Below are 17,163 nucleotides of genomic sequence, written 5' to 3' on the forward strand. Positions count from 1 at the left end.
AAGCCCAAATGTACCTCTGACTCTTCTTCTATCTATCTTCTATCGTGGGCCAATACATAATATGAAGCCTTCTCACCAATTGATTGATTTAGGTCTGTCCAAAAGCTCATTAGGCTTCTTGATGCAATTAAAGGAACTGTTAGTGCCATCAATAACTGGGATGTGTTGATAAACAACAACAAACATTGATACTGATTCTCATAGTGCATCTTTAAGCTCTGGAGGGTCCAGACACTCACATGAGAGCTTATGCAGTCCTTATTGATATCTTTACGTCGGTATTTTGTATACACCATTAAAAGATCAATAGACTGAAGGAAATTATGAGACACATGGAGTGAGGCATGACTTAGCCTAGCGGAATTATATCAGAAGGTCTAAAATGTCCATCCAGCTCAGTATCTTTTCTCCAACAACGGCAAGCAGCAAATGCTTTGGAAAAGAGTATGCAAAATCAGTCATCCCTGGTTTCCCCCTCAATCATCAGTCCAAGGACTTCCTGAGATGGAGCTTCCAGCAGGACCATCAAATTAAGTAATTGCTCGTACAGGGTTTTTTTGTGAATTTGTCTGTTTCTATACGAATTTGTTTATCTCTTTAATAGGATTTCCTTTTGCTATGTTAAAGGAGTAAACTCGAATCTACAAATCTTAATTAGCTCCCCAGGTACTACAACTTTTAACAACTCCCTCTGTTTCCTCATGTCTGCTGATTGTTCTGTGCACAAACCAGACCTGTCATTCTCTTGCAAGGAGCATCTGCTGAACGGACACTGAAGTCTCTCCCTGAAGTAAATGAGTTACATGATATTAAAGGCAGTGTTCAGTCTCATAAGGATCAGACAAAGCACACGCTAAATTTTCTGTGATGCTTAAAAGCAGACATGTAGTATCCTGCCTAAGTGATTAGTAGGAGAGGGGTGGAGTAGCTAAATATGTACTAATTGCCCAATTCAGGGAAGCAGGAATGCCAAAGGTTTGTATCATCCACACTTCACACAACGTGAATACCAAAATCAGGCATAATCCATGATACCTACTGGTAGAAGGACTAATCCCATGTCTCTGGAGATTTGTGGGCTTTCAAATAATAAACACTTTCAAAAGGAGCAAATGGGAAGGGCAGGAGCAGACGGCCAGATGCCAACTTCCCTTGTCCTTTCTGGTCTAGAACTATAGTGCCATTTGGCAAAACAAGCACAGTAACCTTAGGGTGATGCACCTTAAACTGCTATAGCAGTTACCTTAGGAATTTTTTAGAGGGTGAATGTCTGCGGTCAGCAGTTGTGCTGCCACAGCAGAGGGTAAAATCCTCCCAACACCAGAACAACATGTGTAATGTCCTAGCACAGGTGTCCAAACAGCCAAAAGCATCCACCCCATGCCTGCTGAAGGGCCACTCCTGCCTGCCAGACCTCCTTGTCCCCAGGCTGCCACTAACAGAGCCCACAGAAAGGGGCACAGCCGTTAACTAGAACTGACGGGAAATGGTGGTTCTGTTCCAGTTAAGGAGTGGGATGAGGGTAATGGGCGAGAGGGCCTGCAAAATTTCAAACACCTCCAGAAAAGCAGAGAGGATGCATAGCACAGCCTTCCCCGTCCCACAGTCCCTAGCTGCCAGAATCTCTCACCCGCTCGCAAAAGAGGCTTTCTGTGCTCAGAGAGGGGACCTTCCCGCTTACCATCCGCACAGTTCCATGTCCTTTGGGCAGGGGGATCACAGAGACTCCAGATGGAGCACCCCTATCTAGCCTTAGTGCCCCCGCAGAGGACCGAGGTCGGTGGGGAGAGAAGAAAGGGAAAGAAGGCGAGAAAAAGAGGAGGAGAGTTGAACGGGGGGCTGAACGGTGGGAAGAGCAGAGAAGTAGGGAGGGAAGGAAGAAAGAGGAAAAAAAGGAGGAGAAAGGGGAGGAGATGAAAGGCAAGGGGAGAAGGGAGGACCGGGCGGGGAGGAGGCGAGAGGCCGGGGAGGAGAGGAGGGAGGCAGCTCGGCAGAGAGGGAAGGGACGGGACCCGGCGCCCCGCGGGCCATGCGCCTCCTGGCCACGGCGCTGGCCGCCCTGCTGGCCACGGCCCCGGCCCCAGGTAAGCGGCACCGCGGGCGCGCAGCGGCCGGCGCCCGGCCCCGGCAGCCCCTTCCCGGCCGGGACGGGGCAGCCCCCCCTCGGCCGCCTGCGGGACCCCGGGCTCCGCCTCGGGCTGCCGCTCGCCCCTTGGCGCCGCGGAGCAGGGTCCGGGTCCCCCCCGCACCGGGGAAGGGGCCGCGGCGGCGCCCGAGGCTCGGGCGGCGGGAGAGGGGACAGCGAGAGCCTGGGGGGAGCCGCCGCCCGGGGAAGCCCGGCAGAACCGCCCCACTCGGCTCCGCTCCGCTCCTCCGCACCCGCCGGGCTCTCCCCGCCGCCCCCCCACGGGGTGGTCCCTCACCGCCTTCCCGGGGTCCCGGCAGCAGCGCTTCTGCACAGCGACCTGACCCGCAACTGCCTTGTCACAAAAGGACCCCCTTCCCGTGCAGAAGTTTATGGAAATGTGTCCTCTGCCGCCTTCTGTGCCAGGCGGGACAATGTTTAGCTGCACCGAGGAACTGCAGGCAAAGTTGAGGCAAAGGGAGATTCGGCATTGCTTTTTCCACGGCTGCCTAGATGCCATAGGCATCCAGTGGAAATGGAACCCCTAGTTCACTTGGAAAAAAACCTCCAATACTCAAGACCTTTCTGTCTCCAAAATCAAGGGTTCATTGGCCAGTGTCACGTCCTAAAGCTGCGAAATGAACAGAGAGTCCAGATCTGAACTTCAAGGTGCAGTGAGGGTTTGGGAGAGGGAAAACCCTATTAATTCAAGATTAATAAAAGAGCTGGATTTGGATCTTCACCTCAAAAGGGCAGGAGATGGTGGAGGCAGAGGTTTGGTTCAAGTCCATCTTTAGTCACTGCGGAAGCTTTCTCAGAGAAGGAGCCTCTGACTTGTGAAATTTGCTGACAGATCCGTCCAACTGAAAACAGCTGCTTGCTTTTGGTGATCTTGCTAGCCAGCTCGTAATTAATTTCATTTAAACAAAGAGCTTTGCCTCTTCCTGGCTTATCTGCTCTTCTAACTTTTTAATTGTAGAGAACTCAAAATTAAGCAGGCTTTGACAGCAACATTGTTTCATAGAACAAACTACAAGGAGGCAAAAGCCATCTGATATGCTTCTGGTCATGCAAATCCAAGATCAGAAGATAACTACCCTGATGGCATGCCTCTCTAGTCCCTTGGCTATCAGCAGGGGCTGAGGAAAAAAGTCCTCTCAGACCTAAAAGTTGGGTTGTAGATTCTGCCTGTCAATCTCCATGGAGGAAGGAAGAAGGGCTTGCGAGTATCACAAGTGAGCACTATGGCTCCCTCGGATTGTGAGCAGTAGTGCACAGTACTCGTGAGTGTCTCCACTGGAGTAGCTGGGGTTCTTCCACAGAAACACAGCCACGCTGAAACAGCTAACCAAATGTAAGGATCCAGCAGCGACAGTGGGGCCTCTGCTACTGTTCCAGCACAGACAGAGGGGACAGCCCTGGCACAGACAGGTTTCTGGCTGCTATAAGTATCATTTGTTGATTCTGACAGCGCCATGAAAGTGGTTTGCTATGTAATACAGCAGACAAAAAAGCTCAAACCTAGCTAATACCTGGAATTGAACTGGTGTAAGCAGAAGTCGACTATCTTCAAAACAGGATTTTTCAAAACAGAGCGTAGTCAGCAGTAACCCCCCCTGACTCCCCACAGGCTGGTGAGAGGGGCAGCTGGAGAGCACCAAAGAAACAAACAGGTTGGGGGCAACTAAGTGAGCTGATTGCAAACAGAAGAGATGGGTTTGATGAGTAAGCATACTGCAAAGGAATCCTCAAGTCTTTGACTCACTCTCCTCCCCTTTTCTATAAATAGTTTCCCTTTCCAAGCAGAAGCAAGACTAAAACTCTTGTGGTAAGCTCCACCTGAGCAGCTACATCACGCTATACTGAAGGAAGGCAGGAGAAGAAAAACAGTGATTCCTCACTTCAAGCAGCAATCTGAAGTCTAGAAATTCAGTGCTCTGTTGGCACACAAGCCTGCTCTCACGTTGTGGAGGAGTCTCCTGTCTTGGCAAGGAGCCCGTTACAAGGGTAAACCTCATGCTGGGGCTGATCCAGCGCTTGCTAAAGACAGGAGGAACATTTCTACCAGTGTCTGGGAGCCCTGAATGAGGCTTTTCCTTTCCACATAAGAGGTAAATGACTTCTTTCCTCCAAAATATACCACTGTTTCTGCTCCAATGGCAGTGGGAAGATGGAGTCAAATGGACACTTTTTATGTTTTATATAAAGCATCACCTGACCATGTTCAACATAAGATGAGATCATGGTAAAAGCATCAGGAAATTTCCAAAACTCTCCCCATGTACTGGTGTACAGCCACACCAGTAGGAACTACAGAAGAAAGATAAGGAGATGGGTTCCCGCTGATTAGACAACATGAAGGATGCAAAATTTGATATTTCCTTATAAAAAGGCATGCCCCCAGAGGAAAAGTAGAAGCCTTAGGTATAAAATGCCAGTGTCTGTATGAGTGTAAACAGCTAGAAAGGAATCAGAGACTCCACATACAATGCTGCTTTATCTTCTTGCAGAGGTTTCCATCATCACCATATCTGAATTCCTCTGTATTTTCTCTTGGGTACTTTTTGGCACTATGTTCTGCCTAGTTTCGAGTTAAGCAACAATTCTTTTGCCTTTTATTTTGGGACTCTATTCCACAATTAATCCTAGCCAGCTTTTTCAAACGAGAAGTTCACATGTCAGGAAAATGACATAATTGTTTTTCTTTACAGTTTTCATGACATGTTCATAATTTCAGTAGAAAAAGGTTGTGGTTTTCATTTACCCAAACCACATTTTTATGAATTATTTATTAAACATTTATAGCCTAATTAATTACGAGAACCCCCAGAAGTACTGAAATTCTTAAACCTATTCCTTATTTACTGAGCAGCACAACCTTCCAAATTTAATCTTATTTCGATGGCAGAGGTGGCCATCTTATCTTTACATCTGCCTGGAAAGCACTAAGGTCAGGTAACTCCAGCAAGTAATAACTGAAGTTTCATGCCTGGAAAGCTTTTAGTGGTTTTCAGCAGCCTTCATTTTAAATTTCAACATCCCGTTCTACTTGTGTGCTGTCTACAATCCAAAATAATCTCTTGCTTTGGCACTTAAAAGAATTGCACATACAAACATCATGCACACATAATTGTATCAATAATCTAGGCCGTGCTTAGCTGTAGTTTCTTAAAGAAATTAAAAAAAAACCCCACACCCTAAACTTTCTTTATACAAATTATTTTCTCCTTCATAAAGAAAAAATAATGTCTACTTAGAAAAAATACACCATTCAGTAGAGCGTGCTATTGAAATTACCCCAAGGAATTATTAAACTATTCATTTTCAGAGGGTTCTTCCCAAAAAACTGCAATGTAACTTCTTTAATTTAGTGGCTTTACTTTAAGTAAGGTGATAGAATTCACCACTAAATTGCATGGCTTCACTGGGGCCATAAAACCAGTGTCTCTGTCTCCAATACTCCTTCAGAAATAGAATGGAAATACTTGACTTGCTTATTTTGAAGATAAATGTATGTTTGTGTTTCAGGAGCTGATGTCAGACAAGAGTCTCTGCCAAAATGCTCATCCCCTTTGTTAAAATGTTCCTAGCTGATGTGCTAGAAAAGTGTCCAGAAATGAAAAAATCATTCTCCCAGAGTTGCAATTCTCATTAGTATGAGAATCTCATTAGTACAGTATATTCACATAACAGGAAGCTTAATATTCGTATTTTAGAGGACATTTCACGCTTTGCAGAGTGCATTTCAGGGAGTGCTCGCTCACTGTTGAAATATGGTTCTCTCTCTAGTGGATGCCATCAGACCAGTAGATTACACATTACAAGTCATTTAGGGAACACATTGCCACAATATACCATTGGTCAAAAATAGATCAGTCTCTAATATGACTAATAAGAACATTCTTAATGTACATTAGGAAGGAAATAAAATGAGTGTTGATTCCCATGCCTCAGAAAATCAGTCCAGCATAAATCAGTTAGGTCAGGAAAGAAAAATCTTCCTCTAATGAACTGCTATGGATTTCTTTCAACCTTCACCTATCCTGGACATGGTTGGAAATAAATCAGAAAGACAAACAACTGGCCTAACTGTTCATGCTGAAGAACAGAAAAACAAGAGTCAGAAATTAACAGAATAATGGAATAATAATTTGTCCCAATATAATCTCATGCAATATTTTGTCATGCAAATAATGCCATATTAAATTGAATTTGAAGTCAGAAAGACTAATCTGACAGATTTAACGCAGATTTGAGATGACCATTTGATTATATTATTTAAAACAGAGGCAATGGGAAACTGTAAATTGAGGAGCTGGTTATGGACACGCAGGGAAGTTGGCAGTCTTTCAGTGATCAGCTAGGGAACAGTATCACATAAGGTTTGTACAAGCGATGTCTAAAAGAAGTAGACAGAAGCATGCACGTTGAAGTTATGCGATTTTATCAAGTTAGCATAAGATTGGGATAGCATGTAGAAAAAACTCAGGCCCAAGTAACAAAAGTGGAGCAGAATGTAGTAAAGCAAAGTCACATACTTGGGTGTTAGCAAGAATTTCTTTGATACACTGGGAACTGAACCATAAATGACAAAGAAGGGAGAATGTCCAATTATATTATTTAATTGCAAACTGACATATCATGATATGTGAAAATATCACGAAAAAGGACAACATAATTCTGGGATATACCAGGCAAGGTATATCCCACTCAAATCTAGGAAGTACTGTGACTATTTCACAGGACACTGGACAGCTTCTTTCCAGACAGCGCCTATAATTTCAGTCACCCACATTAAAAAAAGAATTAAAATAATTACAATCAAACGCTAAATTTAAACTGAACCAATGCAGAGAAGGGCTCCTAAGGTGAACAGGGAAGTGGAGACACTACTTTACTTGAAGAGACTAACAGAGCTTGACTTCTTTAGCTCAACAAAGCAAAGGCTGAGATACCAGATAATTGCTTTCTATATGGAGTCAGGAAGCAAGTGCTAGAGAAGAAAACACTATTTAAACTTAAAGTTGGCACAGGCACAAAGAGGCATAAGCTGGCTATTGAAACAGTTTAGGCTGGCTATCCTAAGAAGGATGCAAGTTGTCAAAAGAGCTGGTCATGGAACAGCTTTCCAAAAGACATTCTTGGCTCTTGCTCCAAGCTAGTTTTAGATTAACGCTTGTTCAGACTGACAAAAGATTTTGTGATGTTGGGCCTTATAGGTGGCAAGGTGTCCACTTCAGCCCTATCTTATTAATTAGCGACAGCAAGAACGCTAGAGCAGATGCACTGAAGGAGGGTTTCATATCATCTTTAACATTCGCAAAGAGACAGTAGATGTCAGGTTCTAAAAGCTCATTGAATTGCTGCACACGGAATGGATGCCATCAGTTTACCTGCAGCGGACTTGCATGCTGGGACAGATTATGGTGCTGTTGTGCCGATATGGAGGATTCTCACCATCTTTTCTTTCCTTTGCAGACGTTTGTGAGGCTTTAAATGTGACAGTCTCTCCGGGACCAACAGTGCGATACTCCGAGGGAGATAATGCTACCCTTTACTGCCACATTTCTCAAAAGAGAAAGACAGACAATTTGCTGGCTGTGCGGTGGGTCTTCGCTGCATCACCGACCCAGGAGTATCTGATGATCAAAATGACAAAGTTTGGGTCTGTCCAGTATTATGGAAATTATACTCATCATTTCCACAAGCAAAGACTGCATCTTCTTAAAGAGAAACATGGAACTATGTACAAATTTCATATTCTAAGTCTCCAGCAAACAGATCAAGGACATTACATATGCAAAGTCCAGGAAATTGGCAAACACAGGAATAAGTGGACAGCATGGTCAAATGGCACAGCAGCTACTGAAATAAGAGGTGAGAGACAACTGATTTCAATTCTGTCATTTTTCTTGTGCCACGATCCCTGTTTTTCTTTTCTTGAAAGTTCATCCACAAGATATTGGAAGTTAGGTTATTTTTAAGTGTTATGTGTGGACAGGAGAAGAAAACCTAATACTCAGCTTCTTTACTTACACATTACAATTTAAAAACTATTAAGCCCATTATAAAATGTAAAGAAGTGAGAAGATTGGTAGATTTGTAGAAGACAGACTATATTTCCTTTGCCCTTTACCAGAATAACAGTAATTAGAACTCCTTTACATTCAGCTACAGGTTTCTACAACTTTCCTAGTGGGAATAAACAAATGCCATTATTATTTAAATACAAAAAGACAGAAACAGAGAGAAATTAACTTATTTTCTGAAGAATATGCAGTGGGTCTGCCAGACATAGAAACATTAAATTTATGTTTTTCCTCTCGCTTGGTGTTTTCATTGGTTTTAGTTCCAGCCTAGCAGCAGTTGGTAAGTAGGATTTCTAGTATAATTTCTGTACTTTTGATTTTATCACTTGTAGCCAGAAAGCAGAGCTAGAAAAGCAGTGACCAGCCTGCTGGTATTGAACTTCAGATAAAGAAATAACCAGCAACAAGTGAGGGTTTTGAACAGGCCTTCTCTTTGGCGTGGGTCAGCTCAAATCTACCACCACCACACCCACACTTTCAGAGATCGGTGAAACTGGCTTTTAGAGAACAAAGTCCTTTGAAGAGGTGGTTGAGCTCAGCAGTTGTGTCATTAGCAGTAGCTGGCAAACTAGCCCCCTGCTTGTGGCTTTATAAACAGAAAATTGATTTCACACAGGTGCACCTCTAAAGATAATGCCAAAAATCGAGTATGACTGTTTAGTCCATGGGTCTGGAAATTCAAGAGGTTCATCCGGCAATCACAGAAAAACTTGTGTGAGAAAACTGTACTTCACAAAGTTTCTGCCATTGCTGTTGATGCTAAATTTAATGTTGTATTTAGACTGCAAAGGTTATTCCTGTAGCTGGGAAACCCTCATCCCATTTATCCAATTTATGTTTTGGGGAAAGTGGCCCTGGCTCTCCTCTGAAACCAGTTTTGCTTAGAGGGAACTCTGTGGACTACAGGCCTTTTCAATATAGATTCAAACACGCTTACATAGTCTTAATCCAAAGCATGTTCTGTCAACGCCAACTTCACTGGTGTCATTCAGATTTCTGTATCACTTTTGGATAATACACACACCAGGGAGACAAACGTGAGAGTAAAAATTAATCTTTGTGAGTGTATGATCTCCTGTGGGTAGCTGTCAGGTACCACAAGCTTTCATTTTGATCTATCAGAAGTACAAGAACAAAGATGTGAAAAACCACAATATAACAAGAGATAAAGAGCAGTTTCACATTGATCAGCAATGTTTAAATTTGCCTTAAGAAATCATGGCATTAACATAATGTAATTAGCTGATTATTGTTAACAATGATGAAAGACAGTAACGATCCAAAGCTGAATTTCTGTTTAGATTAGTAGCAAACACCACGGATCAATTTTAAACACCAGGAAGAAAATCCTAGTCTAAACTATTTGGACTTACTGGTTATGCAAAACTTGTCTGGAAAGCCTCTAAGACATTCGTGTGGTATTTCCTCTGCTTCCTAGTTGCAGTCAGAAATACAAATGATGACAGAGCAGGACCCAAGTCCAAACTGGAACCCTTACCTGTCTCCAGCAGGGAAAGCCCACCCCTCCAGAACCCAGACCCCAGCTGTGTGTATTACCCACGCTTCTTTTGCACAGAAGACCAGAGAAGCAGGACTTAAAGGAAAACTTCACCAAAGCTCATTAGACTCCTAAATACTAATCACCAGAGCAATCAGTACCACAGGTCAGAAATGTAATCCTGCAGCCAAATGTCATCTGTAATCCTGCAGCCAAATGTCATCTGTAATCCATAACCTGATATCCTAATGAAACCAAAGCCTACATGATCACACTATCAACTAGTCCGCAGCCTTTTGAATCCATGGCCTGATTTTAATGAGATAACAGTCTTAAAGATATTAAGGTTGTACAAGTCATGTGAAATTGGCTGCAGGGAGGGAGAGAATATCTGTATGAACTTCCTCACTGAAGGAACGCTGTAAGAACAAAAAAGGTAATTATTGTTCTTGAGCTGCCATGTGCCCAGTGACCTTCCACATCGCAGTCAGTAATTGGGTCTCCTGGACATACCACAGGAGGAGGAGGCCGGTACTAAGGTGGTTGTGGAGAGGGGAGCCGCTAGGGTACGTGACACAGAATTCATTAGCTTCACAGCTCAAAGAACAGTTTCTTGTTTGATTTTTGTTGCTGTTTTCACTCTTGTTTTTGAATGAGGAGGAGTAAAAACACTAGAGCCCAATATCTCCTGATCTCAGCCATCTCAGTCTCTGGAGAGCATTAACTTCTACAAGCACTGACCCCATGTTGGGTGGCTGGAGCCGAGACACAGTGGTTAGTCTTGTAACCACACAGGGATATGAAATGAAACTTTATTGCATGCATGATTTAGCCCTACAAGCTTCAGGCATTAGCTGGCTTCATGCTCAGCAGTTGTTCTTCCCTGCTGTTCCTGCGCTTGGCTAGGAACTGGCTCTTCTGCTCTCCCTATCTCTTCCTCCTTCACCCCTCTAGATTTGGCTGAAAGGAGAGATTCAGCCACTGTCAAGAAGGAACCGGCAAGCAGGAGGACCGATCACCCCAGCTGCCTCAGCCTCTCAGCTTTGGGAAGAAGCAAAGCTGGTGACTGGTGCAGGGAAGGGAAGCCAAAGCTCTCATCTCAACATACAAAGAACAAGTACTTCAAACACTGTGCTTGGGGAGAAGAGGAGGAGAGGCTGAGAGTAACTACCAGGTGTTGTTACTTCCAGCAGCACCTCGAATGGATGGCCAGGGCTGAAGCTTGCAGGCCTACAAGCAGGGCTAGGAGGTCACCATACAACCCCGGAGTCTCCTAGGGGATAGACCACACCTTTTTCCAGTGCTTTGGGGAAGAATTTCTGAGGATAACTTGAGGGATGGGAGCTAGAGAGGGCCAGCTCTGGTGTCAAGATGCAGAGAGAAGCAGCGAAGGAGGAAGGTACTGTTTCAGCTGGGGGCTTACACTATACTGACCCTTCCCCTCAAGTCCTCTGCACCAGACCAGATAGCTGTCTCCAAGAGTAGTACGCTGAAAGATAGAGTGGATAACAAGTAATGTGCTTCTTGCATGAAGGACTTGCAAAATAGACAAATAGATGTACCCAAGGAGTGCAGAACAAGTAGGAGGCTTGCAGGGGAGGAAAAAACCAAAAACCAACCAAACAAAAAAACAAAAACAGAAAAAAAAAGAAAAACTCAGATGAAGAATAATTTTTAGGAAATTCCTGTGATAATGTCACTTCATAGGGCAGGCCAGCATTTTAAGGAGTGTTTTCTCATTCACTGAATGATGGAATTTCTTAAATGGCTGTAGTGAAACATGGATTTGTCAGGAGTGCTTGGAAAGGGAATGACATGTTCCAGGTAAAAGTCAGCAGAAGAAAAAGCAATATAAAATATTGTCAGACCACCTGTCATACCCCTCCTCACAAAAAGCCACTCCGCATCTTTCATAGCTGCTGAGGCTATTGCTAACTATAACACAGGAATTTCTCATAGCTCTTCCCAGCTAAAGCGTGGAGCTCAGATCAATTTAGTTATTGCAAAGAAAGAATACCGTAACTTTTTAGTTCAGCCCTTCGATACTACATTTCCCCCTGATTTTTAGTACGATTTATGAATACATAACCAGAGTGGGGATTTGAAACATTTTCATCTTTCTCACGCTGTCTGCTCAGCTGTACTGCTGCTCTGCTTCAAACGTAACCCAAAGCAGAGCAGGAAACCCAAGACACGGGAGAAAGGCAGGCCCACCTGCAGACTAAACACACTGACAATACACCCTGTGGGGATGTAAGGCAGACACCACCACCACGCCACCCCCCCAAAAAGAGTATTTGTCCTAAATTCTAAATCCAGATCAAAGATACTAAAAGACATCTGAAAAATGCCATAGCAACTGTTTTACTGCTAAAAGCCTCTTTACTGGAAGCAAAGGACTGCCTTAGCTAGCATTCGGTTAATGCAGCGTGAGCGCACAGGACTTGCCACACATGGGAGGGAAGGCAACTCTTTTCAGAGCGGTGATAAAGTCTCCAGTTTCCCCAATGGTAACACTTGTGCTTTTCAAGGAAATTTTCTTCCAAGCACATTTTGTATTTTATATTATGATCAGTTACACTTTTTATTGCAAAGGGATTTACTTATATTACAGTTAGATCCAGGATGCAACAAAAGGAGCAATACAAATTGCTTGAAGCATTTGGATACTTAAGTTGTAGTGCTTGTGCTTTATCAAATAAGGTAACAGTATTCAAACAAATCACAGTTGCTGTCTTGTCTAACATTTTGTTCCAGTTAATGTGTCTGCTGTTATGCCCAAATTCAAAATAGCTATCTTTATGCTAAAGCACCAGGCAAATTTCTTACAACCTTGCACATCAAATGGATGCAGAAATAGCATTTAGGTCCCTTTTTTGTTCACTCAGGAAGAGGAGGTCACTGTGCAAGGAAGAAATTTCCAGAGGGAATGGAAAAGGATCATTCTGCTTCAAAATCTGTCTGGCTTTTGAAGCAAAAAAACCCTGGGGCAGTTCAGTACACAGCCTTCGTCAGGCACCAAGCATAGTGCTAGTCAAAGCAAAAGACCTTACCAGATTACAGCTGGGTCTGTAGTATCTACTGCTATTAACTAATATTCAGATCTTGTTATTTGCTAGCAAGTTTGCATGTGTGAATTTTTGTAGGCCATTAAGAAGTTGCAAATACATTTTCTTGCAACACATACATTTCTACAGCTAAACATATTAGAATTGTGGAAAAATACTTGAGTTACAGGCTACAGTTCCTTAACGTGGAAGGATGGCAGTTAGAAGTTTAGCTACATATCTGTCTTCTTTAGGGACATAAGAAGTATTTTTCAGAAAAGGAGCCTCATCTGATGGGGATGGAGTCCTTACAGTCTTCCGTTCATGGATTCACGTGTCAGCTACATCAACTTTGTAGTGTTTTCAGAAGGCCCAGCTGAAATTTGAACTGTTGCAGTTTGCCCCTTGAGGTGTAGTGACTACAAGACATCAAATAGGATTTATTAAAAGTCTACTGTTAAACCTTGGTAGCAAACTCAAGAGAAGTCCACGTCCTAATGTTGCCAAGACGTGTCTCCTACTCCAGCCACGCAACATCTTCCCTCTAAGCTAAGGCAAACCTTTTCCCCTTCACCCATCTTCTTATCAAAGGCATCTGTTCTTTTCCTGGGCTTGTGTGGTCAATGTTAGCCTAAACCTAAGTTAGTGATCTTCATTATAATACAGAATACACCAGAAAACAGTTAATTTGAGGAAAAAGAGACATCAGAAAGATGTTTCTCCCACTGCCTTCCTATCAGAAAACTCAAAGTAGTGAATAGTCTTCTCAGAACAATATGCAGCACCTTCAAACCATCATTTACAGTTGAGTAATCCCTCAAGCCCACTATGGAAGGAGCTGCACATCTCTTAGGAAGGGCAACACACGTTCCAAATGGATTACAAGCCGAGAGAAGACACTACATGTAGGAGGACAAACATAGAAAATTAGGCAGTCTGACTATAATCCTACTGGCACGGACAACACAAACAAGTAGAGACCACAACAGTCTGATTTGTTGGGAAGTTTGTGTCAGGGTTTCCCATAGAACAGAGTCTGAGATCTATTAAGTATTAGTCACATGTGGCATTTTCTAACAGTAAAAGTGTTGCAAGATACAGGAATGCAAGATTATTCCCCCACCACCACCCCCCCAAAAAAAACCAAAAAACACAACCCCACAAACAAACCAAAAAAGTACAAAAGCCTGCTTTTCAGGGAAGGTATTCTAAAATACTTGTCAAAAATATACATGTGTGATGCTTTCATGTAACAGATGAGTAGATTTGTTAAAATATTCAAGTTGCGCTTCACATGATTCATCACAACTACACAGAAGATTTCACTAGTGCTGAAAGCAGTTCCATATCCACTGAGTTAGCCTCACACCTCACATCCCTACGGGGCACTCATTAATGGATTCCCTTTTCAGTAGGAAATTTGTTCTTTAATGATTTGCCATGTCAACCTGTCTTGGATGTTCAGTCTTCATTGGCAATCTGGAGGACATCACCAGACTCCCACTCCATTGCCAGCAGAAAAAAATCATGGATTAACATAAGTGAGATCATCTAATCTGATGTCGTCAAAAAATGTCAGCATGCATAAACAATCTGGCTGAGGTCAGCAGAGAGGGTTTTGAACAGTGATCCAGCAGTCAGAACATTTGGGTACTAGTGCTAGATTGTACAGCTGTTATGATATTGACATTCATCATTCTGCCCAAAGCTCTGAAAGTCTGCTCCTCCTCTTGAAACAGAGACGACAATTCTGTGCAAAATCTGCAGCTATTTTCCCTTTTAATTGAGTTAGAGCATAGTCATTCAGTCAGGCCTTTTTCTAGGCTACAAAAGTGAGCTGGTACAACTTGTGGCCGCGCTGTCTTTCTGCGCAGGAAAAGACTCCCACCCATAGTCAGGTGAATTACACCAGCTGAGAACTTAAGCTGTTCTGCACAAAAATGTCAGTGGCCATTGTTACAGCAGTTTACGTCAGTTAAGATGTTCAGCCTAGTCTGTTTCTACATCTAAGCCAAGGATACTGAGGGTAAGTAGATGAATTCTGCTTTCCAGCTCAAATATGCAGTTTCTGAAGCATTTGGACATGCTTCAGAAAGTCCGTGCATACATGGGTGAGTTCTTTCAGATAGGCAGGTATCATACCCATGTATATTTAAAAGGCAGGGCATAGAAGTCAATTTTCGAGGGAAGTAAAAAGAAAAAGAACTCGTGAGCAGTACTCTCATTTGGGGTCTCTCAATGTGTTATTTGGGTGCTGTTGTAGGAATGGCAGGACAGTTCAACCTGCCAAGGGACATCCACAAGAGTTTTGGAAGGAAGGCAAGGACTTTTGGAGCAAATCAGGAGCCTACAGAGTCAGTCTTGAAGCTGGGGCAATGCTATCACGTTGTCAGAGATTACTTCAGTATCAAGCATTGCTAGAGTGACTTTCCTGTTCTTTAAAAAAGCTCTAACGTGGCTGGCTCCAAGTCATTCTCAGGAAGCCTTCAGAGCTGTGTCCTTCAGTAAAGCTACTGCTCTTCCAATTTTTTTTTTCCTTAACCTCTAAGACTTAGAAATAGACTACAGTGTTTAAAATACTTCTTAATAACTACAAGAGAAATGAAATTCCCATTCTCTTGAGCAAAAGTTGTTCACATTGTCTCTAAAAAGTAGCCTGTTTTGGGACAGAAACACAAATTTCAACCCTAGAGGTACAAGTTCTGGGTAACTGAGAACACAGAGTTGGAATAAAGCCAGCTACACACAGCATTATTCACAGGTTTTTCCCTGTGGAAAAAAAGCCACTACAGAACTTGCAAGCACACAACCACCCTATTCTAAGGCCTCGGCTCTTCTAAAGCGCGTTTCTGTTCTCTTGCTGTTCTTCACTGCATTTAACTTTCAATTGAAGAGTCACACATTGCATTTTCCCAGAATAAGATGACAACAGGGAGGCAGTCTCAAGCCATATGGCACTCATGGGGGGTGCCAAACCAGATGAGATTTGCTGGAAGACATTTTTATAATTCTGTTTTATAACTGAAGTGTTTCATTGAAAGGTAATTATCCTGTGAGAGAAAGCAAGATCCTTGTGCACTGAAGTCTAAGGCAGAACTGCATTTACTTCAAGAGGTCCCAACTTTTTGTCACACATTTTCAGTTCTTGTCATGTCATCTTTGGTTTTTTGTTTTTTTTTTTAGTGATTTCATCAAAATCTTCTGATGATCCCAGTTTCAAGAAAAACCATGAAGCTTGGAAGTTTTTTGAAGGTAAAGATGCATCTAACTGCTACTGATTCCATGCAAGATGTTAGTTTAATCCAATGCTACAGGACAATTAAGGTGTCCCAAACAGGACCAATTTTGCTAGTTCATGTGAAAACTCAAGCCTTCCCTGAGAAATCGTCCTACAGAGTACAAGGGGTGCTGGAGAAAAGAGAATGGAAGGCTCCAGCTTCAGTCTGTCATATATTTGTTACGGTCAATGGGAAAATAACCTATGCCTGGTTAATCATGCAATGCAGACCCTTATTCCAGAAAGGTGCTGAGCATGTCTGAAGAGGTACCAAGCACTCTACACTCCCAGCAGCCTTAGAAGCTGCTCACTGAACATGCTTTGCACTGCGAGAGCAGCTTAAAGCTCCCTTGAGTTTCCAGGCAAGCGCTATTTTCTGTGTAGATTAGAGGGCAACCGTTTCGGGAGACTGAAACGCAGAATTTGCATGCAGTTGGGATTCCCTCCCCCTCCTCCTGCCCCAATCCAGAGCACCAGTGAAGCGCCAGCACAACATTTGCAGCCGCTGCGCTGCCTGCCAGGCAGGACTGCTCGTTTAAAGGACAGCCTTGATTCTGTGGGGACCCTTGCTGTTTAAACCACAATTTACAAACTATATTGTTGTACTGCGTAAGGGGAACAAAGCACAGAACTGCAGGTCAGGGGTCTAGTTCCAGCAACGCTATTTTCTGCAAGAACACTTGACCTCTGAGGCTCAGTTTCCTCTCTGTAAAGCCGGAGAAAAGCCAATATACCTCCCTAAGGACATTTCAAGACATTAATGGGTAGAGCATCCTTAAAGTACTCTATTTAGAGTTCTAGTAAAAGCAGAATTAAGTCATTAAAAATTTCTCCATCTGAACAAAATACTCCACCTTGGTTTGCCATGGTACAACTCCTGTCACCTCCACTGGGAATGTATTATGGCACCTAAATGAGAGCCATGAAGGGAGACTGAGGCTGTAAATTAAAAAAAAAATAAAAAATTACAAAAATTTCAAGCCAGTGCTGCCACAAGAAGAAACAATTGCAGACTTCCTTCCTCAGCTATTCAGCCCTCCCACCCCTCAACTTTTCTTGTTTTGTTTCGTTTTTAATTAAAAAAAAAAATGTACAGCTGTTTGAACTGGGAAATAGTTCAACTGAAG

At 43.0% G+C, this 17,163-nt stretch overlaps 1 protein-coding gene across 2 annotated transcripts in view; it reads left to right on the plus strand.

Moving 5' to 3' along the window:
- The first annotated feature begins 1,949 nt into the window (after positions 1-1,949).
- VSTM4 (V-set and transmembrane domain containing 4) overlaps positions 1,950-17,163 on the plus strand; it is a 53,145-nt gene continuing 37,931 nt past the window's right edge. For both annotated transcript variants that reach the window (XM_063338071.1, XM_063338070.1), the window contains exons 1-3: positions 1,950-2,084; positions 7,604-8,002; positions 15,943-16,011. In XM_063338071.1, the coding sequence (XP_063194141.1) occupies positions 2,030-2,084; positions 7,604-8,002; positions 15,943-16,011 (523 nt within the window). In that variant the 5' untranslated portion in view covers positions 1,950-2,029. The remainder of the gene's footprint in view (positions 2,085-7,603; positions 8,003-15,942; positions 16,012-17,163) is intronic.

The sequence above is a fragment of the Chroicocephalus ridibundus genome, chromosome 6, assembly GCF_963924245.1.
Source record: "Chroicocephalus ridibundus chromosome 6, bChrRid1.1, whole genome shotgun sequence".
NCBI classification, from domain to species: Eukaryota; Metazoa; Chordata; class Aves; order Charadriiformes; family Laridae; genus Chroicocephalus; species Chroicocephalus ridibundus.